Raw genomic sequence first — 27,735 nt, forward strand, 5'->3', positions numbered from 1 at the left:
GCCCAAACCCCCATGCCATTAGTAGATATATACTAGCTAATTCATATTTCTTTTCTTTATTGCCGTGCCCGCCAATTCTTATTATTAAACTCTATATCATCGATCGTGTTAGGTGTCTAGCATGGAACCTGGATTTTGGTTTGTTCTTTGAAAGCCCTAGCTACTCTGAGATTTATGTTTGTTCTCTCTAAAATGCAAGTTTTCCAGGGTAGTGTATTGTAGTCTCCAAACATGTAGATCACATAAAAATAATTGTAAAAGCATATTTCGTGATGAGTTTAGTACCATTAATTTGGTGTTTTAGATGCTACTAGTTTTTCCTTTTTACTATGTCGTCAAATTAAAAACGTTTGACTGGAAACTTCTACAGAGATTTGCATTTTAGATTATATTTAGTATAATATTAATTAATTACTGGAGAGAAACTCAAGATCATGTTGGTATAGTAACATCAGTTGATTCTGCTCCCCCCTTCTAGATCCTAAGGATGGCCACTACTTGCAAGATCGAGGGTTATTACTACGGAACAGAGGGCGAATGATTGTGTTGATGTAACTCTAGCTACAGTTCAAGTTGATGGCAATAATAATGTGTAATATATAGGTCGATCATAGGTTTACTCTGTATTTGCCAAGGATAAAAGTGAACGGTGCAATGATGGCATGATCAAGATGCAACGACAGTACTAGAGGAGAAGCAGAGGAGTTCGAATGAATGGTAACATAAAACTCATGGAAGAGAAAGCAAAACAATTACAACCAATAATAAGTGTATCTTTAACAATGAGTAAATTCTCAATGACCGTAACCTGCTCCAAGAGACACAAATTTAGACATCTCTTGACACCTGTCGTCACAGAGTCGTCAGTCGAATTGGTGAGTGACGTCGATAGGTGATTTTGATTTTATATATATATATATATATATATATATATATATATATATATATATATATATATATATATATATATATATATATATATATATATATATATTAGTAGTAGTAGTATTTCTAGTTATGCACGTGTAACTCAACATGAGCTTACATCAATATGCATGGAATTGAGTGTAGCTCAGATGGTTATGTTTCTTGTGGAGGAACCACCGAGTTGAAGTCCTGGACTTGGCATGGGTGATCACATTTTTCTAAGTTTATTTCAGGCATTCTGGCGATGCACAAGATGATGTTCTTGCCAACTACGAGGTGCCTCTGGCCACTTCGTCAATCTCAAAATTTGCTGGTTCAGTCTCTCAAAAGTGCTCATAGGAATGTTTGTAGATGCATGTATGTGAGTGTCTGTGTTTGTACAGTGTTTTTAAAAAAAACATGTTACACATGAACATGGGAAGTCAAAAGAAAGAAATGCATGGTTTTATGTAAAGTACATTAACCAGTTCAAATATCTTTGACACACATCTGCAATAGTATTTGTAATTGGAAAACGCTGGTATTTTGAACCTAGCAAATAAGTGACAGCTGTCCATTCGCACAGAGCCCAGATAGGTGGAAGAAGATAAATTAAGCTACGTATACCTACCTACGCCAGCAGGCATGCAACGAAAAATAAATGTAGAGCGTGCATGCGTTCTTGCAAGGAGCCCTAATCTCCAACATACTCCCTCCTACCCAGCCTAAATGCACTCGTCCCATTGTAAACTATAAATACATATATATATAGTATAATCATTCCCACCAACACCACACCAAATAATGGTCTTTCATGTATAATTAATTAATTAAGACATATGAAATAACCTGGCATTGCCTGTTTTGTGTCATTTATAATCAATCAAAATTCTGATGCGTGAGTTGTATATATGGTGATACTCTATTGCTACTACGTAGTGTGATGCGCTCGCTCTAATTAACGCACTTCCAATTAATGAATACATTGCTCCGTGCACCGACTAATGGAAAGGTTGGTGGTTTAATCTCATGTTTGTCGGAAAAGAAGTTGGCCATTGTATCATCGAAAATACATAGGAGCACTCGGGTGCCACACCGCCCTATATTTAAAAATAATTTATAACTAAAAAAAGTCAAAAAATCCCGGAACTTTTTATGGAATCAAATATGACCAAGTAGTGCACTCGTATAGAAAGATTAAACATGGAATGACTTTCATTGTATCCGGAGTCAAAGATTTGCCAAAAAAGATAGAACTATTTATGCTATATTGTCGCCATAAATTTGTTTTTTTTTTTGCCTGAAGTCAACAGGAATCATTCCTCGGCCAAACTTTTTATACGAGTATAATACCTGGTCATATTTGATTCCAAAATAATTCCAGGATTTTTTGACCTTTTTTGAATTACTAAATTATTGTTGAAATATACCGCGGGGGGGGGGGGGGGGGGGGGGGGGGTACCTGAGTGCTCCTAATCCGCTTCCATTCTATCATTTACTTGGATTGTTGCCTATTTCCATTTTTCTATACAAATGAGCATATATATCACGACATTGAGAAGTATATGTTCTATGTTACATAAATAAAGCGGTTGGTTGGGTTGGTAATATATGTCAATCCACATTTGATGGTAGGATGGTTTATTTTGAAGTATATACTTAGCGGTAGCTATAAGATACCTTGATCTAAGAATGGAACTGTTCTACTAGCCATGGGCCAGTTTGATAGAGCCTAAATGCCACATCTGCCGGTGGAATACATAAGAATTTCGCAATTGTAACATGCTTATACATACAACATGAAAACCCCAATGGGAACCGCTCACGAAGTGGGATATTTTATATAAGGTTGCAAAACGAAAGAAAAATTACCTCTCTTCATCCAACCAGACGAGAAGCGCGAGTCATCAAGTTTCCACTGCCTGGCGAGAGTGCATTAGAGCCCACATACTTGTTACGTAGAAGATCTTGACAAGACCCACCGTAGATCTTTGTGTATATACCGTAGATATTTCTAGTTCGATCAACAGTCATTGTCATTTTTTCTTATACAAATCAGTGGAGGCAACGTATTCAAAATCACCCCATAGAAGATCTTGAATAACCCCATTGTAGATCTTTGTGTATACACCATGCATAGATTTTATTTTCTACTTGGATCGACGGTCATTTTCATTTTTATATAAAATTCGGTGTAAGCCTACGTATTCAAAATCACGGCGTTGAAAAGTATACCTTACATTAATTTAACATGAATAAACCGGTTGGTGGGGCTGGTAATATATGCCAATCCACATTTGATGGCAGTAGGGTGACTCATTTTTAAGTATACATACTTAGAGGCAGCTAAAAAAATGGTACCAATAGTGGTCCATGCAATCATACAAAGTATTTTTTGTATGTGGGAGTTGTACTCCCCACCACGTTACCCACTGTAAAATATAGGTAAACCAAGTTAAAGGGGTGCACACTTAGCCTTAATTTTCTGTATGTAAGAAGAACAAATGCCATGTACACATACTGATATAGTACTAGTATACATACGTATCGATCGATCTATAGTGAAGTTAATATTTTGGTAACTGTAGTGAAGTGAATTAGCTTGGGGGCAGGTGTGGAACAAGTACAACTAGAAGGTACCCATCAACGCTAACACACCTCATGCATCCCTCTCCATGACAAATCCTGCTTACTCAGCTTGCAGCAAGCAAGTCTTCCTCCCCCTCTTCTACCCTCTAGCTAGCTAGCTTTCTCGATCCCCCATATATACAACACACACCAGCAAAAAGAAGGAGCAGCCAAAACCTCATACTAGATCTAGCTAATTCTAGATCTTCCTGGTTTGATTGGTTGCAATTTCATGGCGCACAAGGTACTCGATCATATATTTCCTCTCCATCTCCTAGCTAGATACTAGATCTCAGGTTCATCGATCCCGGCCCCTTTAGTTCCATGCATCCTCTTCTTGCTCATGAAATCAAAAGATAACAAGGAGAGCTGTTTCCCAACCCCCACACACATCATATTCTTAATTCTGTAAACAAGTATCTATCACATGCATGTATGGTTGCTGCTAGTTTTCTTCGATTTGATCTCTTAATTTTGTGTTGACATGAAGCTTCTCTGATCTTCATTTCATTTGTATGCAGATCCACGGCATCATGGTGAAGAAGACAACTAATTAATCAAGAAAGCTTTGCTAGCCACCAAGAAGAAGAAGAGAAGATCAAGAAAGGAAGCACAGATCAGTTAGGTTAGGTGGAGATGGCCAACAGGTGGTGGGACGAAGGCCGGCTGACGGAGGCGCCGCCTTCATCAGGCCTCGCCAGCAACCACAACCACCAGCAGCAGCAGCAGCAGCTGGAGGACGCCATGGCGGCTCCCAAGGTGGACGGGGAGAGCAGCCACAGCGGCGGAGGGAGCGGGCAGGAGCAGGACGACGAGCCCAAGGAGGGCGCGGTGGTGGTGCCGGCCAACCGGCGCCCGCGCGGCCGCCCCCCGGGCTCCAAGAACAAACCCAAGCCGCCCATCTTCGTCACGCGCGACAGCCCCAACGCGCTGCGCAGCCACGTCATGGAGGTGGCCGGCGGCGCCGACGTCGCCGAGTCCATCGCGCACTTCTCCCGCCGCAGGCAGCGCGGCGTCTGCGTGCTCAGCGGCGCCGGCACCGTCGCCGACGTCGCCCTGCGCCAGCCCTCCGCTCCCGGCGCCGTCGTCGCGCTCCGCGGCCGCTTCGAGATACTCTCCCTCACCGGCACCTTCCTCCCCGGGCCCTCGCCGCCCGGGTCCACGGGCCTCACCGTCTACCTCGCAGGCGGGCAGGGGCAGGTGGTCGGGGGCAGCGTCGTGGGCGCGCTCACCGCCGCCGGGCCCGTCATGGTGATCGCGTCCACCTTCGCCAACGCCACGTACGAGCGGCTGCCGCTGGACGACGCCGAGGAGGATCACCATCAGCTCGACGCCACCCGCAGGCACGGCGCCCCCGGCGCTGGTGCTCCACTTCCTCCGATGATGGCCGGCGACCCCTCCGCCGCGGGGATGCCGATGTACGGCGTGCCGCCGAACCTGATGCCGGGAGGTGGCGGGCACGCGGCGCCGGAATGGGCGGCGCATGTACGGCCGCCCTACTAGCTACCTACCTGCTAGCATCAATCAGTCAGGACTTCAGGAGTCGTCCATGTGTCGACCTCTCCGAGCATCATCAAGATCAGATCTTCAACAAAATCCATCCTACCAATAACTAGAGAACTTGCATTGCATATACATCTAGCAGCTGGTAATTAATTAACTAGAATCTCTGCTTAATTTGCTTTGCTTATTATCTGTGAAAAATCATCTGGAGTTACAAATGTATGAGGAATTATAAATTAGCTCCTTTTACTGCCTGCAGATATGTTAGTGATTGTATGACTCTTATATACTCCATCTCTCAGATTATTGTGTGCATATATATCCTACATAGTTCACAAAGTTCCTTCAACCTAACTAGATATTCAGGGGAAGAAGGAATGGTGAATATATATAAATAGTTTGTTTCACGCAATTGCATTTCAGTGAGCACAAGAGCCTGACATTGCTGAGAAATATTGATAAAATGAATCCCACATTTCTCGCAATGATGTTACAAGATTAACCAGTTTTGCTTGGGCCGATAGATCAATGTATACAAGATACTTATGAAATTTAATCTTATGTCTACTTAAACTAAACTTTACTCGAGTCACTTTTTTAGCAAATTTTACTCGATCGACATTGCTCATCCTAGGGTTACATGAATTTATTCCCACATTTCTAGCACAGTTTTGACAAGTTGATCTTGCCATGAGTGCATGAGGTGGCCACGTGTGGTCATTTCATCAGGTTTACGGTCCTTTTTGATTCGCATGATCCCCCAAACATAGCAATACAGAATTAATACATGAGAACTAGGTACAATTACATGTTTTTTTATACATGAATGTATAGCAAAACGCATAATTCCATCACATGGCACGGGGTTTGTGGTGGTTTTGTGGATATCTTTGTCGCGAGGAAGATCCTTTATTGGATTGCCTTTTTTGTAAGACGGTTCGCCCAGCATTGCTGTTAAGCTTCGCTTGGTATCGTTAAATATTCAATAATACTCCCTCCATTTCTAAATATAAGTCTTTTTAGAGATTCCAATGCGGACTATATACGGAGCAAAATGAGTGAATCTACACTCTAAAATACATCTACATACATCCGTATGTAGTTCATATCGAAATCTCTAAAAAAGACTTATATTTATGAATGGAGGGAGTATTACACTCTAAAATACATCTACATACATCCGTATGTAGTTCATATCGAAATCTCTAAAAAAGACTTATATTTATGAATGAAGGGAGTATATGGTTGTGTGCATCAACTAATGCAGAGGCAAGCATGCTATCCTCCTTTTTTGAAAACATTAGTAGTGTTTGTATGGTTGTAGCACCAAGAAATGATTTTTTTTGGTTTTGTTTTAGGGATTAAAGTGCATTCACTATATGGCTTTCTTGTTTAGGAAGAAAATTCAGAACATGTTTAACTTGATAAAAGTTTTGCTTTGTGATTTGTCGAACTGACATTTACAAGGAAATTACAACAAGAGTGAAAACAAGCTGAGTTCAAAGTTTAGGGACACATCTACTTTCATGGTTTGGCAATACAATATATATAGCTTAATAACTAACCATATTGTGTAGTTTAATTTGTATATGCTGAACTTATGGGACAGACGATATCTGTAGCAAAACTTTGAAAGTTTGATTGACCATTTGCAATCGGAATTACTCAGGTAACAACCAGAAGAGCAGTCTAGTACCCCATCCCTTCCAAAACATAAGGCGTAGTTTGAGTGTCCAAATTCACGTTTCGACCATGAATCTCCCATATAATGTGTAGTCAGGAGTTGCAGAATTATAATCATACGGAAGTATTTTGCTTGATGGTGGCTATTTCATGTGACATGATTATATATTCACCCGCAAAAAAAAGACATAGATTATATATTGCTAGACTAATTATTGGTCAAAGCATTAATTTGGATAGTCAAAGTTCAACAGAAGGTATAGTGCTCCGTTTCGATCCCATCAGTCTAAAATTTGCTGTGCAAAGGCGACGAGCGAGTCAACATAGTGGTATGAGACTTGTGATCAGTAGAGTATATATACAATGGCGTGGTCCAATATTCGTTCGTCTCCCCTCGCGTGCTTGCAACGGACAGATCGATATGAAAAAGGCTAGTAGCTGTCTCCTTAGATTTTAAATTTAAATCCAAAAGCAAATTGATTGTAGTGCACATTGGTGTTGATTTTGCTGGATGGAATAGCTAGTTAGCTTAGCTAGGGGTCCGTACTTTGAACTCAGTTCCTAATGGTGTATGCTTCCATTATTCTACTTCCTCCGTTCCTAAATATAAGTCTTTATAGAGATTGCACTATGGACCACATACAAATGTATCTAGATGCATTTTAGAGTATAAATTCACTCATTTTGCTCCGTATGTGGTCCATAGTGGAATCTCTTCAGAAACTTATATTTAGGAACGGAGGGAGTAGTATACAACTTGCACGTACGACTCATGCATATATATACATGCAGAGAGAGATACCCGAGTGCAGCGTTTTTGGTGCTTGGGCTAATGGAGCATTCAAAAAAAAATCACAATTCAAAGTTTTAGAAAATTCTGAAAATAATTCCACATTGACATATGGATGTATGCTACATGTGTGTAAAATTTCATGAGAAAATACATTGATTTGCGAGCTACACAAGAAAGTGAAAAATGTTGGTTTTATGTAGTGATCAGTGTTGTACTGTTCACCATGTTCAAAATCACCAACTTGTCCTTTTTGTGTAGCTCCAAAAGGCATGTCTGGAGATACCCTGGATTTGTTATTTGAATGATTAACAAACGGGTGCAACCATTATTACTATTATATTTCAATTATTTGTATGTTTTTTCTTAGCGATATTTGCAAGTGTTGTTGCCTGGTCCACACACGCATATAATTTGTTATGTCCACATATTTGGAGCGCTATGCAGGTACGATTTACATCTGTTTTTCAATTAATTCAACTACCAGTCGCAACATAATTGTATCGTACACTCCCTGTGTATATGTAAAGTCATGGTGTGTCTATATTGTGTTATAACAATATCTCACACAGCTCACGGGCAACTCGCTAGTAGGGTATATATAGGAGCGCGGATGTTTTGGCTCCGAGGCTCCATGGAACTCGGTATTTTGACAATCAAAAATGATATTTAAACTTTCAAACAAATTCAAATATTTTTCTTTGAAAATGTATACATGTTTAGTACATATATGTAAACTTTCATTAAATAATATGGTGATCGGCAAAACCCAAATTTCCCTCCCAAAAAAGGACCAATTGATATACGTATCCGTCATTTTTTGTGTATGCCACATATAAACATATATTGTTATGAAATTTCACACCGATTTTATGTAACTTTTATATGCACACTGTTTTTTATGCAATGTGGAAATAAGGTTCTTGAGGAAAACAATATAATAAAGACATTAGTATATATAAATTTAGGGCCAATGTGCCTATGTTGTGCGTAGTGCTTAGATAAGTGCCCCCCCCCCCCCCCCCCCGAAGCGGCTAGTCAAGGATAGATATCAATGGGTTCTCCTATTCAGCGGGTAGGTATTGCGCGAGCGCTCGCATTAAGCGAGACCGAAGATTCTCTCGCTGAAGGGGTCTACAGTAATAAGTCGGGCCCATTCGTGCACAGTAAATACAGGAAAACGAAAGGAGAAAAGGAAGCGCGAACGGGATTCGAACCATGGTCTCCCGGTTGAGGACTAGGCTCGGTTTAGTGATTTAGTATTAGGACGGGTTCACTTAAGTCGAAATGAGCTGCGTTTTCCATTGTTTCTTCTCCGTTTTTCCTTTTTTTGTTTTTTTTTTCACAGGTTTTTCTCTGCTTTCATTTGGTTTTGTCTTTCCTTCTTTTTCGTTTTCTTTGGTTCTTTATTTATATTTCCTTTTTTTATTTCTTTTCTTCTTTCTTCTATGGGTTTTCATTCTTTTCTTCGGTTCTTTTATTTGTTTTATTTTGTTTAGTTTCTGGTTTTATTTTTTTTGCCTTTTTTGTTTCTTTTGGGGTTTCATTCTTAATTTGTTCTATCTGTCGACAACAATTTTCTTATACACGTTTAACATTTTAAATGCATGGTTGACAGTTTTTCTATACACATTTTAAACATTTTTAAATATTGATTAAGATTTTTCAAATATAAGATGGTTTAGGGTGATCGGTTATTGAAAATTTTCATGAAACTTTTAAGTTATTGAAAAATGTTCATCGAACTCAAATAATGTTCATGATCTTTTAAAAAATCCTCACATTCGAAACATGTTTATCATCGGAAAATGTTCTTGAATTCAAAATTGGTTCATAAATTCAAAAAGAAAATGTTCATTGAATTTAAATTTTGTTCACCCGCGTACTGCACCCACTCCAAGATGCTGGCGGACACACTCCAAGATTGTGGCGTGACCATCTCCGATCGAGCGCTCATATCCAACATGGTACATGCATCTTCCAAAGAAGTTCAACGACTACGTCCTCGCCTATAGAACATGTGGTCTTTGCGGATGGAGCAATTGGCCATTCTTATATACTTCACACGACTTTGGTGTGGTAGAATATTCGGTAGTCATAATTTGATATTTAATGGAATGAGTGATGGGACTTAAACTTACATCTTATGTTTCATGGGTACGCGACTTCAAATGTCTTATATTTGCTCATTATAACGTGGCATGTGTATTATCTGATTGCATGTGTGTTACTTACTATCACATAGATAGATAGATAGATAGATAGATAGAGAGAGAGAGAGAGAGAGAGAGAGAGAGAGAGAGCAAATGCGGGCCAACGGCGTCTGTGTGGTGTCGTGCTTTAGATATGTGGGTCTACATGTGAACCGACCCGACCAAGATAGATATGGCCGTCAACTTGTTTGACCGGTGTTCGGCCCATTGTCGCATCAAAGTCCCCACCACTTTAGTGGGCGTGGCCCAGCCCAGTTGGTCATCAAGATTGACTCCAGTAATGCGCATTGTCAATGCAAGTTTTCGAAAAAGGGGAAATAAAATGGTCATGCAATGCAATGCTTTCATATTTTTTTGGGGTAATGCTTCATTTGATGGACCCCTTTTTTCAAAGTTGGACACTGTCCACCCCTCCAACTAGACTTAATTTGGAAGAATGCTTCTTCTTTTTTGCGAATTTGCAAGAATCTAATTCGGCAAGTAGCTACTCATTCATTCATTCTAGTAGTTGTAGTACTGTTTTACTTTCTGCATGCGCTAGTAAATTCATAATTATTATGTATTCCCTGAACTACCAAGACACCATATATTTAGGAACAGAGAGAGTATTACTCAGGTTCGAAGTGATTCTAGAGATGAATAACTCTTTTAATTTCTGCATTGGATTCTTATATCATATCCTAATTAAATCTTGCGCAATCCCTTCGAGCCTAAGTAATAATAATTTTAGAAACAAAGATAGGATATGACAGTAGTAGTATGTGTGTTTAGTGTTAATTTGGAGGATCCAAATCGGGCTGCTACTCATTAACTCTGCTCCTTAATTTGTGCATGCCACCTCGTAACTAAATCTCGTTCAATCCCTTCGATGCTAAGTAATACTAATAATTGAAGCGCGCCGTGTAAACTGTGGCGGAGGGAGTAGTACTTAGGTTTGAGGAGATTCTAGAAATGAATCACTGTTTTAGATTTTTGCATTGGATTATTGGCATATCCTAAATAAATCTTGTGCCATCCCTTGGCTGCTAAGTAATAATAATTCTTGTAGATAGTCCAAAGATAGATAGAGATAGAGATAGGATATGCCAATATTGTCATGACAATCCCAAGAAAAATACAGAGAAAATAAGACCATTGACCCAACCGCATGCATGCATCCTCACCTAGAAAATGCATTGAATACTTCAAACATCCTGCCAAAACCAAAGACGCCGGGCCCACTTTCCAGTCAAACATGACGACGGGCTGCGCCGCACCATCCCCAGCCCGAGCCGCCCCGCGCACTCTCCCTCTCGCTCGCCTATTTATGCCGGCGCCACCGCCCACCGGCTTCCATCCACCCACCACAACCACATCCTCACCGGCCTTCCACCGCCGCCTCGCCTCGCCGGAGTACAACCACCGCCACCAAGACCAAGATGGGCTCGCGGTACGAGGTGGAGGTGACCGTGGGCTCCGCCCGCGACCTCAAGAACGTCAACTGGCGCAACGGCGACCTCAAGCCCTACGCCGTGCTCTGGATCGACGCCGGCGCGCGCTGCTCCACCCGCGTCGACCTCGATAACGGCGACAACCCCAGCTGGGACGAGAAGGTCGTCGTCCCGCTCCCGCCCGCCAGCCGCCTGGAGGACGCCGTGCTCTACATCGACGTCGTCCACGCCAACGCCGCCGAGGGGGTCAAGCCGCTCGTCGGCTCGGCCCGCCTCCCGCTCCGCGACGTCGTCGACGACGCCGGCGTCGGGGGCAAGGTGTCGAGGAACCTGAGGCTGAAGCGGCCCTCCGGGAGGCCCCAGGGGAAGCTTGACGTCCGCGTCGCCGTCAAGGAGCCGGCCAGGTACTACGACTCCAACGTCCCTGGTGGCTACCCGGCGCCCGCCGGGTACGGCTCCTCCCGGGATGCGTACGGTGGTGGGTATGGTGCCGGAGCTGGCCCGTACGGCGCCGCGGCGGGGGCCGGAGGCTACGGCGCGTACGCGGCCGCGGCGCCTCCGTCGGGGTACCCGGGCTACGGCTCCACCGCGCCGCCTCCCCAGGCTGCCGCAGCACCGTACGGCGCCGCTCCACCGCCCTACGGCGCCGCGCCCCCGACCCAGGGAGCGGGCGGGTACGGCTCCTCTGTTCAGCCGGCATACGGCGCCGCGCCCCCGACCCAGGGAGCGGGCGGGTACGGCTCCTCTGCTCAGCCGGCGTACGGCGGCGCGCAGCCGGGTCAGGCGGCGGGGTACGGTGGCACGACGGGCGTGGGCCTGGACCAGAGCGGCGGGAAGACGAAGAAGAAGGGGATGGGGATGGCGGGCGGGCTGGCGGTGGGCGCGGCGGCGGGCGTGCTGGGCGGGCTGGCGCTGGCGGGCGGGGCGAGCTACGTGGAGCATAAGATCGAGGACCACGTGACGGAGCGCGTGGAGGAGGACATGTACCGCGGCGGTGGGTACGACGACTACGGCGGCGACGACGACTACTAGTACTAGAGCAACCATGGATCGTCGTTCCCGGGGCCATGCATGAATGAATCTTTATGTTGTTTTCTGCGCGTGTATGATGTTGAGGGTGAGGGTTGAGAAGAAGAGAGGTTATTTTCTTGTGCGTATCATCAAGAGATGAAACTCAGATCGTTGATCTTGCATACATTTAGTTTTGTTAATCTCCATCCATGCATGCATGCATGCATGTGGACGAGAATCGGGTTGAATGAATTTCTTCTTGGTGCAACTTGCAATGGCGGCTTCCTTCCTTCCACCACAAATTAAAGTCTCTTGTTTGTTTGTTTCTTGCTTGCTTGCATTCCATTCTTTGGTGAGACGTGACTTGTGGTGGAAGCTGGAAGCCGACGGATAGATACTAGGAGTAAATAGTATATGTCCTTATTTTTATAGAATAACCCTTATAAGTTTTTAAAAAAGCAATCGAGTCCTTCGTGCCTATCAGATCCATTTGCTCTCTTCTCTCTTCTTCCTTCTCCGCGTCGTCCGTCTCGCAGCTCCGCCACCACACATAGTCATTCCGAGCGGCACAACACTCCTGTACTCTACCGCCCTCGTCGCCGAGGACATCGTTGCCGGCCCAGACGCCATCAAGTACGTCCGGCCACTCCCGAGCTCCCCCTTGCACTCTGTGTTCGACACATTGTCTGACCTAGTTTTTTGTGATTTTTTAGGGAAAACGATGAACTCCGATGCTTCATCTGACGAGGATTATGGACCGACGGAGCTTGATCAAATGATTCAAGATGAGTTCTTCGATTCCTCGAAATCGGACGAAGAAGTGGATATGATCATGCTCATGAGCATGCAAGAGGAAATAGACCGGCAAATGGAGCATATTCTGAACTTCAAGGTCTCAATCAAAGGGAGAAGCGTGATCAATCGGGGTAGGGTGTCCAGAGCATGGCTACTGCAGAAGGCCTACTTTGCTCTGAAACCTACTTTCCGGGACGATCAATGTTTTTGTCGCCGTTTTCGCATGTGAAACCCATTGTCGTTGCGCATTGTGGAGGGAGTGGGGGCACACGATGACTACTTCAAGTTCACAAGTGATTGCCACAGTCAACTTTTTTTCTGTGCTAAGCAGAAGTGCACGACTGCTCTGAGGATGCATCCACTTGGTTCTGCCGCAGATGCCGTTGGTGAGATGATCAAGATGGGGGATAGCACATGCTTGAAGACTGCTGGCAAGTTTGCCTACGCCGTGGTGCGGCTGTTTGAAGCTGAGTATCTGAGAGAACCAAATGCGCAGGACACGGAAAAGTTGTTGGCTGTTGGAGAGGCAAGATGGTTTTCAGGAATGCTCAGATCGATTGATTGCATGTATTGGTAATGTAAGAACTGCACCAAAGGTTTGCGGGGAATGTGTCAAGGTCACACCAAAGAGGCCACCATCATACTAGAAGCGGTGGCATCACATGACTTATGAATTTGGCATGTTTTCTTTGGAATGTCGGGTTCTCACAACGACATCAACGTGCTTCAACGATTTCCGGTGTTCAGGAGGCTTTGCAATGGGGAATCACCGCCGTGCAACTAGACCGCCAACACCCGAGACTACAACATGAGAACTATCTTGCCGATGGCATCTATCCTCAGTGAGCGGCGTCTGTGAAGACCATATCCAAACCACAGGGCAGGAACTCAAATGATCTTGTGGAGCAAATATGGACCCACAAATTGAAACCAAAGAGCTTATGTTTGAGTTGTGCATTTAAAATAAATTTTATGTAAACACTATTTTTGTTTGTTGCCAACATTTGTTATTTACGTGTGACATTGACTTGTAAAATCGACGTGCATGGATTCGAGAGTTCGAATTTGAGATATGTGGATGCCCGGAGCGAAATATGTGTCAGATTTGTCAAGTACGGCTCTAGATGCTCTTAGAAGAGAAGGAATAACCGACGGGTGGTGGGCCCACTTGGCAGTAATGGGATGACTAATTTATTATATTTGACCGAGAAAATATCCATCCATCCATCCACGGTGTGAGAGGTAGGTTGGTGTGTGTAATAAGTTTGGGATTTCTTTGTTTCACACAATCAACTGCCCACCCACGCCACGCAAGGAAGCAAGCAAACCGTCCGTCCCTATCCATCCATCCACTTCTTTCTCCTCTTCATCCTCTTCCGCTCCGCTCTGCTTTGCTTCGCTGCCAAGCCATCCATCGCTTCTCTCCTTCCTCTCGCCGGCGACGACTCTCCGCTACCCGCAGGTAGGTGTCCTCCATTCTTGTACTCTTGTTTCTTGTGCTCGCTCATGGATCCATCGATGGAGTACTCCTATCTGACAGGGAGCGCCTCCGTTCCTCTGTATAATCTGACTGCAGGAAGAAGGAGAGAGAAAGAAAATGGCGGACAGCGGCGGCAGCGACTGGGAGGTGGTGTCGCTCACGGCCTCCACCTACGCCGCCGCCCCAGGACCAATCTCGCCCATCCACGACACCGCTGACAAAGCAGAGTCGCCTCTTCTTCTCCTCCCAAATCCTCCCGCTCCCCCTGCACATTTCTTCATGTCCCAGCACTTCAATCTGCCACCGCTTTTCGGTACCCATCTTGAGAATAATAGCGGAGGCCAAGAATTAGAATCCGACCCTGCCATGTCGGACGGCGATGCCGACCATCTCAACATGCCCATCTGCCCAGAAAACTACCGCGACAGCGGGAGGGATGATCTGCAGGTGGAAGGAGGAGGAGGAGAGGAACTGCAGCGAACCACCATGCTCTGCTCCCTTGCTGACGCTACTGCAGGTGCAGATGCTGCTGCTGATGCCACTGCTGCTACCCTGCCTGCTCCTGCTCCTGCTCCTGCTCCTGCCGCCACGCAGACGGTGGCTGCTCCTTCCGGCGGAGTCGTCCCTTGCAAAAGTTGCAATGCCGCTCAGGCTCAGGCTCAGGCTCAGGCTCAGGCGTGGTGGGAGAAGACCTTCTCCTTCCCGCGTCAAGGTGGGAATGGGAATGGGAATGGGAATGGCGGCACACAGCCCCTCCTCGCCTTCCGCTTCGTCTTCGTCGCCGGCAAACTGCAGCTTCAGGAACAAGACCACCTCAGCACTGTCCCTGAATTCGTCGGCGTCCACGGCCAAACCCAGGTACCTGAAAACTCCCCTCTGTTTTAGACAAGCTCTGTGCTCTGTTTCTGCAACTGTATTCCATTCCACAGAGAAAAAAAACTGTGTTTTCTGCAAGTGTGCTGGCTAGTCAAATAGACCGTACTACTCCAGTGAACATAATGTAAGTATATTAGTATCAATGTATCATTGTGTAGCTGTATTGGATAGATGTTGCTTGGTTCTCATGTTTATGGATTGACACCTCATATACTACATCTGCAACATGCATATCATCTCAACAGTACACTTGTCAGCTTCTGATGTTGGTCAGTACAGTTCTGATGCACAATGTTGGTTACGATGTTTATGGATTGACCACATATGATGATTAGTATACATACAAATGTTGGTACACAACACAATAGACTGTACATGCTCTAGTACTAATCATCTCAACAGTACACTTGCCATGTCTAATTATGATGTCCAAGTACTCTACTGTTGCTGATGATCAGTACTAGAACTAGAGCAATAATACATCTGCAACCAAGAGTTTCCATTGAAATGAAATGACCTGACAGCAAAGAGTAAACTAACTGTTGCTAAGTGGCGGCTAGTCCTGTTATGTGTCTATGTCTTGTGCATCATACCGTTGTACGCATATGCTTGCTTGCTAGTGAATAACCCGGGGAATTACTTTTACTTGGTGCACAATCTTCGCTTGTTGCAATTTGCGAATGCCATGCCCGCGTTATGGATTCTCAGAACCTATAATAACATAGAGTTTTTGTTTCTTTTTGCTGTGGACAATTGTTTGTTTCAGAAGATAAGCTGCGTGGTGACTGAGCCACTTGGTCAGGTGAAAGGCAGCATGCTTGGTGGAGGAAGCCCTGTTGCTCAGCAGGGGTAAATTAACTACACAGGCTGCATAGCATGCTGCTGCTGCTGCTGATGATGATGGCGAACAAATTAGTACTAGTATGGTAGCTAAGAAGTTGATGATGACTTGGATCGATGATGATGACGAAAATGGTGTGGTGAATACTTTCTACTTACTCTGATCCATGTAAGTGGAGTGGTATTACTTAATAAGTAGCTAGGCAATGGAGTATGAACATGTATGTATGGGTGAGCAGTGGTACTGGTTAATTCCATCTTGCTAGCTAGTATGAGTGTGGTGCTTGAAAAAAAAATATTTCTTGTTAGAAGATCATTAAGCAGAGACTGATACTACTTCATCCATTCCTAAATATAAGATATTTCAATATGGACTACATACGGATGTATATACACGCAGTTTAGAGTGTAGATTCACTCATTTTACTTCGTATGTAGTCCATATTGGAATCTCTAAAAAGACTTATATTTAGGAACGGAGGGGGTATAGGATATGGGTGGGGTTTGTTGTTGACTTTGTTTGCCGCGCAGGTGATGTGAGATAAGTACTCCCTCTGTAAACTATTATAAGAGCGTTTAGATCACTAAAATAATGATCTAAACGCTCTTATATTAGTTTACGGAGGGAGTAGGAGGCAAGAGGTTGGTGTACACTGTACAGATAGATTGTTGTTGAGTTGAGTTGGGTACCCGTCAGCATCAAAACATATAGAGCTATAGTCTACTACTTTGTTAATGAATTATATTGTTTGTGGACAATTAAATACTAGCATCAATTATGGCACTAGGTCCTAATATGTTCATGGACATCATGTTGTTATCCATCAGTGTATGTATTATGTGTCTAGACATACAAAATGGTGATCTCAAGTAGTATGTTTGTATGTTGAATGCCCTTAATTGAAGGGTATGTAGACAGTGAAACATACTAGTAGTATGTTCATTTCTGTATCCGGCTGACTGTTGAAGATGAGCGCAAGTCAAAAAGGCACCTGGGCCAGAAAGTTTGACTTGGTCATGCATGCATGCATGACCAGGTCAGCACACTAGTATGCCACTAGAACGGGTCAACAGATGGATGGATCAAGTGCACAACGCATCATCCATCCATGATCCAAATCATAAAACAAATGACATTTACGGTATGAAATGAATGTGCACATTTTTTAAATTTGTCCGTCCACAAATATAGTTTTTATTATTTAGATTAAAAATTTGACAATATATAATACCTATAAGTTTGCCTCTAGGAAGAATGTCATATAGCCAGATGAGATCGACTATGGAGCCAAGGGGGTGGATCTGGGAGGAGGAGGGAGGGCCGGGGTTCATTGTTCCCAATCCAACTGACGTTCACACAATTAGGGCGCGGCCGGTGCTAGCTAGCCAATGAATCAGAGGGGGAACATGCAGCCCTGGATAGCTCATAACATACACAACGGTTATTACACACTTGTTTTCGTGAGCAACATTGTTTTCTCTCTAGCGCTCTTCCTCTGAGACAATCCACACTATTCTCCTGTAAAAAAGATATATCTTGGACATTGTTCTCGCAGCACAGTAATCTCTCTCTATATATATACTGCCGTTTCCTTCGAGACCACCCAGCTCTTGTGGGACAAAATCCCGTGCATCTCTATATTTGTATATATCTGCTCGTCTCCGTTCATTCTCGTCGCCGATCTCGTCCTCGTCCTCCTCAGTTGCCAATGGAAATCGGGCGCACCCCTAAGTGCAATAGTGAAGGATGGTACTAGTGTTTTTGCGATTTGTGGTGCAGACCGGCTATTGTGCTAATTTTTGGGAGCACATAAGACATGCGGAGTGGGTTGGAAGCATAGATACATAGACTAGACAGGGCAATGGCAATGCAAGTGCATAGGAGTAGTGGATGGTGCGTGAGATAGGTAGATAAGCAATATGTGTGCGTCATTGTCATGGTGCACGAGCGTGCGCGCTTGGCTCCTCTACCTTTGCCAATTGATTGACTCGATCAAACAAACCGTCTCTGTCTCTGTCGATGGCGATGGCGATGGCTGCCCCGCTCCACACGTCGAAATGGGGACGAGAAAGAAGAAGAAGAAGAAGAAGAAGAGAACGCGTTCCTTCCACCTTGATTCATCTCTTTATATATCTTTTCCTTTCTTTCTTTCTTCCTTCACCATTTAGGTGAGGGAGCTACTTTACTCACTTCATTGTCAATAGCTAGCAAGCTCTTCTTCTTCTTCTTCCTCCTCCTCCAGCAGGCCTCTGTTGCCGTGCGTGCATCACAAACTGATTAGCTATATACTTAGTTGGCTCCCATACAGATCCATCCACCACAGAAAAGATTAGGACCAGATAGCTAGGATGCAACAGGCAAGGGCAGCGGCAGGGGAGGACAGCAGCAGCAGCAGCAGCGCGCACACGGTGAACGCAGCCGCCGTCGTTCTGGCCGCCGCCGCGCGGAGCAGCGACGGCCTGCGCCCCCAGCTCCACCACCACCATCTCCACGGCCACGACCACGACCCCTCCGCCGCCGCTACGGTACGTACCTCGTCCTGCTTGCTTGGTTCGATCCCTTCCCCTTCACAACAAGATGTATTCTCCAGCTTGCTTCCTTCATCTTGCTAGTGCGCGTTAGCAACTAGTAGTAGCAGAAGCGTCTGGTCTGGTGGGTCAGTGCCTACCATCAATCCATCCATGTCAGCCTAACGTACGTACTCCTACGTACGGTTGTGTGTTGGCTTGGCTTGGCCTGTCTTAGCTTAGCCGCACGTGCTGAATGAAAGAAACTGCCTGGTCATGTCTTGTTACAAATCTCTCATGTACTCATCCATCCATCCACCCACAGTTTACTTTGACCTTTGATACATGGCGCGAAAAGTCACTCACTCTTACCTCCACCACTCATCTCAAATACGCACGCATGTCAATTGCCAATGCCATTTTTTTTTTGAAAGGAGGATATAACCCCGGCCTCTGCATCTAAGTGATGCATGCAGCCATTTTATTAATTATTCATAAAGACCTTGCAAAATAATACATCATTAAGTCTGAAGCAACCATCTCGGCAACACATGTCGCTACTCCTATTCCCTTGATGAAGGGGTGCCGAATATCCGAGCCGAATACACCAAACGAACATCGCACCAAAGCCTAACATCTAAAGCCGGATGACCCAGCCCAGCCAGATACCAGGACTGTGTCACACACCGGCTCGGCGCACTCTTAGAAGCCGTCGCCGCCGTTTTCCACCGATCCATCTCCAGGGCAGTTACCGACGCACCGACCTTGCCAGGCCTGCCGTCAATGCCACCACGGTGCCAGACAGTGCCACCATCCTGCATGTATCCATCTGCCTGCGCCCGTCGCCGAACCTCCGCAGCGCCATGCCGCCAGGATCCGCCGTCAGCCTTGCGGTAGAGGGAATACCGCTCCTCCTATAGTCCTCTCCATCCAGCACTTGCTCGAAGACGATGCCCCCAGGAGGGAAAACAACACCAAAGGCGCCGTCATCGTCCGATCCGGGAGACCCAGATCTAGGGTTTTCCCCGAAGCATCCCGACCCTGATGACGCAAACTGCAACGCCGATGCCTCAACAGGGAAACGGCATCGGAGACGCCGCCATCGTCTGCCATGAACGAAGTCAGCGCGATTTTCATCGGCAGTCGCACCACCAGGGCGTGCGCCGCCGGCGTCACTGGTTCCTTCAACCTGAGCAAACTCCAAAGGCGATGCCCTTAAGAGGGACTACGACGCAAAAGCATCATCATCGCTCGATCCGATGCTGGCCGGGCGAGGCGGCGAGGAGGAAGGGAGGCGGGGAAGAGGCGCTGCGGGCGGCGGCTAGGGCTTCGCCCTGCCGCCCGCGAGAGCGGCTTGGGCGAACCAGTACCAACTTCAACTTGGTACGACGGGTTTCCTTGCTCTCGAAGCGATGATTAGGCACTGTAGAAATTAGTTACACGGCAAATCGATTCAATTCGCTCGTGCCAACACACTGATCGAGCGTCTTGTTCACTTACTGTGTCAATTTATTTGGAAGAATATTCAAGTGACTAACAGGGATGTTTTGCTTTGCAGAAGAAACGGTGGTGGTCGCGGCTGTCGTCCACGCTCTGCTTCCGCCCGCACTTCCACGCCCACCCGCGCCGCGTCATCGCCGATGCCTACGCAGACGGAGACACGCCGCCACGCCCGCTCGCCGCAGCATCCCACACGGCATCAGCATCGGCTTACGTCCACCAGGCCCCGCCTGCCCACCCGGTCTTCGCCTTCGCCGCGCCGCCCTCGTCGCCGGCCTCCTCGCTCTTCCAGTCGGAGGCGCCATCACCGGTCCTCCTCGACCTCCACGGCACCGCCGGCAGCTCGCCCGGCATGTTCGCCGTGGGGCCCTACGCGCGCGGGCCGCAGCAGCTGGTGTCGCCCCCCGTGCTCTACTCCGCGCTCACCACCGAGCCCTCCACCGCGCCGCGCACGCCCCCGGCCACCACGGGCCCCTCCTCCCCCGAGGTCCCCTTCGCGCGCTTCGTCGACGACGGCGGGCACGAGCTGCTGTTCCACCACGCCGCGTACCAGCTGCGGCAGCAGGGGAGACCCCTCGTCTCGCCGGAGCCGGGGTCCCCTTCGTCGCCGAGGCTGTTCCGGAAGCTGCACCGGCGCAGCCAGCAGGGCTCGCTTCTCGACGGCCACGTCCCCGTCGCCTCCTCGCGTGAGGGCGCCGACGCCAGGGACGTAGACGATGAGGAGGAGGAGGACGAGGTGCCCGATAGCGCCGGGGAGTTCGTGTTCGGCCATGCCGACGACCGTGGCGCCGCGCCGGAGGAGGACATAGACGGCAAGAACTGGCATTTCTTCCCCATGGCCACGGGTGAGCAGCACGCTAAGATCTAAGCGTTGCTCTGTCTCTGAATTTCATCCGCTAGACTGAAGAACTAACAAGCGAGCCTGACAGACTGACACTGTTGTTCATCACCCTTGTTTCAGCAAAACAGTCTCCCCAGTACTGTACACAATTTCTTTCCGTGACAAGAAGCTAACTACTGTTGGTGTACCTTGCAAAAACGTCTTACATATATTGTGGGGTCGGAGGAAGTACATTTTGTTTCTAATTACTAGCAAAAAAATGCCTGTGTGTTGCAACGGGAGAAAAACGAATCGCATGTGTGTATTCCAAAAAGTATGGCTCAAGGCCTCCGTAGGTCCGCACCCTCGTTTTTAACACGACGCCCACCTATCTCACCTCTTAACCTCCTTTCCGCTCTCATCGATAGTGGTCGCCGTGTCCAAGAAAATGCACGCGAGCAACGCAAATACTGATAGAAATGAGTAGAGTATGTTTCTCCACATAACTTCATTCAAAAAATAATAAATAGTACATAGGTAATTCATAGTGCAACCTTTAATATTGTGTAACTGTTTTGTCTTGCTAATAAAAATCAATTTGATATTATTTTAAAACTACATCCGGTCTATGGATGTGTACAACTGAAAACCCTTGAGAAATCCCATCAAAAACCTTAAAAAATTATCAACATTTGTTCACGAATTAAAAAAATAATTCTAAAAAAGTATATTAAAAATTGTCCATGAGTTTCAGAAATGTCCACAACTTTCGAAAATGTCTTGGAATTCCAAAAATATTCATGAAGCTAATTTTTTTCACTAATTTAAAAAATTGTTTGCGGGTTTGAAAAATGTACATGAATTTTTAAAAATGTGTTTATGCACTAAAATATTTTCAAGAATTCAAAAAAGTGTCCATGAGTTTTCATAAAATGTTTGTCAGTTTGAAAAATGTTCACGACTTAGGAAACAATATTCGTGAGTTTAGAAAAATGTTTATGGATTCAAAAAATGTTTGCAATTTTTAAAAAAGTTCACAAACTAAGCAGTCACATAATTACAACAAGCAGTCTCATAATTACAACAAGTCGTCACGACTTACACAAAGAGAATATCTAAAGATTAAAAAATTGACTAAGCAACAACAAAATAAGAAGACGAAACATTAGCACAAGCGAGAAAATTATGTGGGGCGCAATAACTGCCTTCTTTGGTCCTTCATTTGACAATTTTCCAGGCCCATGGGAAAAAATACGTGGGGCGTGCACGCCGACTGGTTGATAGAGTCAAATATATAAATGGGCCAAGCAGATATCACTTGGGGGGGGGGGCATAGGCCCCCTAGTATATAAATGGGCCATGCCCAATAATTCTAACATAACAATTCATTCATGGTTCATAGATTTAAACTAGTAGGAGGCGGTGCCGTGCTGTTGTAGTGTTGATGGAGGGGCGGCAGCGGCGCGGTGCCGAACTGCGGCTCCGTCGGCGACTCGATGCCGTACGCCGACTCCGTCGGTGGCGGCGGTGCGGTACTCGGGCTCCGTCGGCGGCAGTTCATAGTCTCCTGTTGATTGATACAAGTCATTGAACCGAGTAGTTTAGATGATGATACATTGGCAGTAATAGGTTAAAAATTGCATGGCGATTTAGGTAAATTTGCTATATCAATTAAGGTAAAAATTGCCATGGCAATAATAGTTAAAATTTTGCTATATCAATTAAGCCGTAAGATGCCCGTGCACGTTATATTTACAAGATGCAGACCCTTAATCAGTCTACTATACAGGTTTTTCATGCAGCCCAAGCAATAATTAACAGTTTGGAAATAGAAACCCAAACAAAGGTGAACAAGGAAATGCAAGTGTATCATGAGAGAGCTAGCTCATATGAAGGAAACAACTATATGCAAGGGAATACAATTGATATCTCCAAAGAACCATGCTATACGTACGACAATTCACATACGAATTATATCCGATGGAGCAGATCAACCCGTATATCAGTTGGACTCTAAGTCCAGCAACGGCTGGATGTTGCATCGTACCAAATCGGACAAGTCATGTTCATACGTGTAGTAGTTTTGATCTCCAAACTATCGGAAGAGAATATAATTTTTACGGATGCTTCTTGGAAGCCACAATGGTTCTATGCAGGTTGAATATTTTAAATGCAATAATTTTAACAGATAGCATCACACTAGCAAGAGCAGCAGCTGCCAAGGAATGAGCCAGGACATTGGCTGCAGGAACAAAATGCTAATGGTACGGTTCCTTTTCAAGGGCTGCCAGGCCCGTACCATTAGCACGAATCGGACTGAGCTTCATTGCCATAACTGCACCTGCAGTTGGGTCAGTGACATGTGGGCCTAACAGACGGCTGGCCCACATGCCAAGCTACTTGAGCTGCTAGAAGAGCTAATTTTTTTTAAATAATACATTTTTTATTAATTTTCATAAATATTACGCTGGGTAAAAAAATTTCAAAAATAAATCCGATGATACATTTTTATCCAGCGTAATATTTTTGAAATATTATTTTTGAATTTTTTTATCCAGCGTAATATTTATGAAAATTAATTAAAAAAATGTATTATTTAAAAAAATTAGCGCTAGAAGATGGATATATGCTTGGTACAACAAGTTTTAATTCTAGAATTACGTACACATCTAAATATCCATTGTCAAATGCACAACCAATACATCATCGGATTACACAAATTGGTCTATATATATATATATATATATATATATATATGTATGCATGTGTGCCTTCTTTTTAGTAAGAATACCACTCATATCACTGGTACTAACCAATCTTGTGTTTTTGAGACAATGTACCGATCAATCATGCCTGCTGGTAATTTTGTGGGCGTCTAGGTGCAGGCCCGGCGCCGGCGGGGCAGGTGGCTTGGGCTTGGGCTTGGGCTTGGGCTTGGGTTTGGGTTTGGGCTTGGGTGAGGGCATCATGCCGCAGCGGAGCATGCAGCCAAGGGTCTTGAGGTCGCAGTTGGTGATGCAGAGCGGCAGGGTGGGGCACACGACCACGCAGGGGATCATGCACTTGAATGCGCAGAACATCACCGTCGTGAAGCACCCCATCATGCACTGCATCTTCCCATCCAGCTCCATTGTTGGGCGCTCCGTCGTCGTCTTTACCGCCAACGCCGTGTGAGCATGAACGGCGAGGACGTCGGCGAGGCCAGCCAGGGCGACCAGGGCGATGAGGAGGACGGCAGAGCTGGTGGTGGTAGCCATGCTCGCTGGCCCGTGTGTTGTGGTTTGTGCAGTAGTGAGCTCTTCACTCGTAAGATAGTTTATATAGGGCTGGGTTTAGCATATCAAACTCGACTTGCATTTTGTGTGTGTTCGTTCTATTGTTGCTTTTCCACACACTCGCGCACGCGCACACACACGGCATGGCGATGATTAACGTATAATATATGGATGCATGAAATATGTGTGAACCAAGAAATATGTAGCAAATAACAGTTCGTTCGCTGGACAATACCAGTACATCTTTCTTATTTTATAGTACTATACTAATTGGAGAAGGCATCATTGAATCCTCTATGTTAATTCTCATCATCTTCAAAACATGTCCGTCCGCTTTCCCTAAGATCAGTCCGCAACCGTGGGATGACGTATAGTGATGTGCCCCGGTCTCTTGATCCCTGGAGCATGCCTTTTCACTGTGTCCAAGGAGCAATGCTACAGCTACCGAGGATTTACAGGAACTTTAGGGGCCGGGTTGAGGTGACTCATTTTTTTATTTGTAATTAGGATGAAGCAGGGACCACCCTAAAATTTGCGTGCTTGGGGTGGTGGTGGTGGTGTTGGGGGGGGGGGGGGGGGGGTCGCGAGGGGAGAAGGGTCAGTCCATTAACCATGCAAATCTCACCCCATACAATTCATTTCCTAGCTCCCTTGGGAAAAAAGAAGAAGAGGGGATCTTATCCTCCTGATCTAGAATGGCGATGAGTTCCACCGCAGCAACATAGTCATCCCGCTATCCATTGCAACTATAGAGAAGATGTCTCTTCCTCTCTTTATGGAGGAACTTCCAAAACAATTCTTGCTTCATAGGCCTTCCAGATGCCCAATGTCTTATCTTTGTGGGGGTGCTTTGTATCACCGTCTGTCCTTATTAATAGATCCGGGGCGTTTTCCGCAAAAACAAAAACATGCATCTATAATTTCCCACTGATTTAACTTCTGGAGAAGTTTCCAAACTGTAAGCAGCTATTGATCATTTAATTGAATGAATTAAAAAAACTCATCTGTAACATACGATTTAATGTTGAGTAAATAACTACTATAGACAATAGCATGGTAAAAGTTGCATCAATCGACTTGTGTTTACCTGTTATATGCATTTGTAGAACAGCTTATCTGGCTTTCTTAGGTTTACCGTATTTTTAGAGAATGGTTGTACCACACATGTTTTCTTTTCGTTTGATGAAATGGTAAAGGTGATACTTTCAATATAAGCAGAGAAGACATGATTTACCTTTTCATGACGTATGCTTATGGATGAGTCATCCACTCGTTTCGCACCTACTCCCGGACGATGGAAAATTGTTACAGCCAGGTTCAAATCCTGAACGCCCAATGGTGCTCAGTAGTTCTCCTAAATAAAAATACCACATATGCTAGTGCATATTGGTTAGTTTTTTTTATAGGCACATCCAGTGGAAATACACATCTAAAACATCTGTTTCTCAAATGGCTCGATGTTTTGTTATAATCGTGCAATATGGACTTCAACACCTCGCTATAATATGCATATTACAGCAAAATACGTAAAAAGGAGAGAAGTATCAAGGCTAGGTCACTTGAGTGTTGAATTACCGAAAGAAAGGAAGATATAAAATCACATATACACATATAAAATTTCATTGCAGATACATGTGAAACTCACAACCCATCATCGATCGGATTACATGAAGTTGGAAGATCAACGTAAGTGGTCGATCGGTCTAATTAACGTGCATAACACAATCACACGGTTATGATGAGTTATGGATAGAGCATATCATGTCGCTCATATGATATATTCATGTGTCTTGTTTTTAGTTGATCAATCCGTATAGCATATCACTGGTATCAAGCATGCATGCATGCATGGTGATTGTCGGCGTCTAGAGGTGGAGGTCTCGATCGGTACGGTGTTATGGCCGGGCGGGCGGGGCAGGTGGCTTGGGGGGCGCCGGTGCCGGCGGCGAGGGCGTGAAGGCGCATTTGACCATGCCCATAACGTAGGTCTGGTCGCAGGCGAACCAGCAGAGCGGCATGTCGGCGGGGGGCTTGGCCACGCACCCGAATACGCAGCCCATCACCGTCGTCCAGCACCCCATCATGCACTCCATCATCCCTTCCAGCTCCGGGGCCGTCATTGGCTGCCCGGTCGCCCATGCCGGCACCGAGAGTTCCGCGGTGTGAACGGGCCTCGGGTCGGCTGAGACAACATGCAGGTCGGCGAGGCCGGCCAGGACGACGAGGGCGATGAGGAGGGCGGCGGAGCTGGTGGTGGTAGCCATCCTGCTGTTGTGGTTGTGGAGGTGATCGATCGATAGGTTTTGTTTGTGTGGTGAGCTGTTCACTGATAAGAGATGGTTTATAGTGGGATTTGGCAGGGCTTAGCGTGGCGTACCAAACTCGACTTGCATTTTTGGTGTGTCCTGCCGTTGCTTCTCCGCGCACACACACACACGATACAGGTGATGATTTTTTCCAAGTTGTTCTCTCCATGATCTCTCTGTGTCGTGAAGATTGTGCACCACGCCGACGGTGGCCACCCATGTTTGCTTCGTCTTCAATATATGTGAAGACATGGTAAAACATTACAAAATGGGTCGACCATGCAGGCTCGCTAAACAATAATAGAATGCGAAGGACATAAATTAAAGATTTGACAAAAAGAACGGAAAATAGTGAATGTCAACTAGTGAGAGAAATTCGTTGGCAGCTTGCCGCTTTTCTTCTCTCACACTCTAGAGTTTTCTATTAGTTATTACCAAGGTATACAATTGTATTTTTTTTATTTATGAGTATATTCATTAGACCCATATATTATACATACTTATAAAAAAGACATAACCATATATAAAAACACATTATGAAACACTTAGCTGGTGCAAAATATTTCTAAATTAATGTCAAATTAATATCTTGATGCCTGCCTATGTTTACAAGATTTTAGTTCAGTAAAATATTTTACTACAAGATTTAGTCATTATAAAATTCAAAAAATACTTTAGCACCAATATATAGTTTGTGTTATTGAGTAAAATAACAAACAAGAGATAAACCTATTTGATATAAGTTGTATAAATGAAACAATTTTATGATATTTATTTAGAGTTATGAATAACTAAAAATGTTTAGTATAAATGTTACATCTGGAAGCATGCTACAAAATGTCATTGATTGAACTACTTGTTTTCCTATGGTTTAGAAGTGATTTATTGTAGTTATCGAATTGCTGTTTATTGTTTGTAGGAAATCGATCCTATTAAGATGTTTAAGATATCAGATTTGCTGGACATGCCCTTACTGCACTTATGTTGTGCTCAGATGACAAGCATGTTTTTTTAAATAAATCCATCAACATTTTTCTAAATCCTCTGCATTTTTTGTATTAATGAACATTTTTATAAATCATGGACATTTTTTTTGGAACCGTGATTTTTTTTAAATCTTGAATAGTTTTAAAATTCATGAACATATTTTTGAGACCGTGAATATTATTTA

General features: G+C 44.9%; 4 protein-coding genes across 5 annotated transcripts; all 4 read left to right on the plus strand.

The window, feature by feature from the left end:
* The first annotated feature begins 3,518 nt into the window (after positions 1-3,518).
* LOC109767737 (AT-hook motif nuclear-localized protein 20-like) lies at positions 3,519-5,275 on the plus strand. The gene is made up of 2 exons (XM_020326453.4): positions 3,519-3,778; positions 4,056-5,275. Exon 2 carries the CDS (start codon positions 4,171-4,173, stop codon positions 5,035-5,037), a length of 867 nt encoding a protein of 288 aa, XP_020182042.1. The 5' UTR covers positions 3,519-3,778; positions 4,056-4,170; the 3' UTR covers positions 5,038-5,275.
* Positions 5,276-10,725: 5,450 nt separating this feature from the next.
* Positions 10,726-12,432, plus strand: LOC109767724 (uncharacterized). The gene has a single exon (XM_020326441.4). The coding sequence runs from the start codon at positions 11,142-11,144 to the stop codon at positions 12,183-12,185; it is 1,044 nt and encodes a 347-aa protein (XP_020182030.1). The 5' UTR covers positions 10,726-11,141; the 3' UTR covers positions 12,186-12,432.
* Positions 12,433-14,209: 1,777 nt separating this feature from the next.
* LOC109767727 (uncharacterized) lies at positions 14,210-16,952 on the plus strand. Of its 2 annotated transcripts, none has more exons than XR_002233896.4 (3): positions 14,210-14,421; positions 14,536-15,443; positions 15,474-15,747. XR_002233896.4 is itself a non-coding variant. In XM_020326443.4 (3 exons), exons 2-3 carry the CDS (start codon positions 14,557-14,559, stop codon positions 16,166-16,168), a joined length of 828 nt encoding a protein of 275 aa, XP_020182032.1. In that variant the 5' UTR covers positions 14,210-14,421; positions 14,536-14,556; the 3' UTR covers positions 16,169-16,952. The 2 variants fall into 2 exon arrangements, 1 of the variants encoding a protein (XP_020182032.1); XM_020326443.4 differs by lacking the exon at positions 15,474-15,747 and adding an exon at positions 16,082-16,952 and having other exon boundaries at positions 14,536-15,297.
* Positions 16,953-18,275: 1,323 nt separating this feature from the next.
* Positions 18,276-21,202, plus strand: LOC109767725 (uncharacterized). The gene is made up of 2 exons (XM_020326442.4): positions 18,276-18,681; positions 20,222-21,202. Exons 1-2 carry the CDS (start codon positions 18,505-18,507, stop codon positions 21,029-21,031), a joined length of 987 nt encoding a protein of 328 aa, XP_020182031.1. The 5' UTR covers positions 18,276-18,504; the 3' UTR covers positions 21,032-21,202.
* The last annotated feature ends 6,533 nt before the right edge of the window (positions 21,203-27,735 follow it).

This window comes from Aegilops tauschii, chromosome 4, assembly GCF_002575655.3.
Source record: "Aegilops tauschii subsp. strangulata cultivar AL8/78 chromosome 4, Aet v6.0, whole genome shotgun sequence".
Classification (NCBI taxonomy): domain Eukaryota; kingdom Viridiplantae; phylum Streptophyta; class Magnoliopsida; order Poales; family Poaceae; genus Aegilops; species Aegilops tauschii.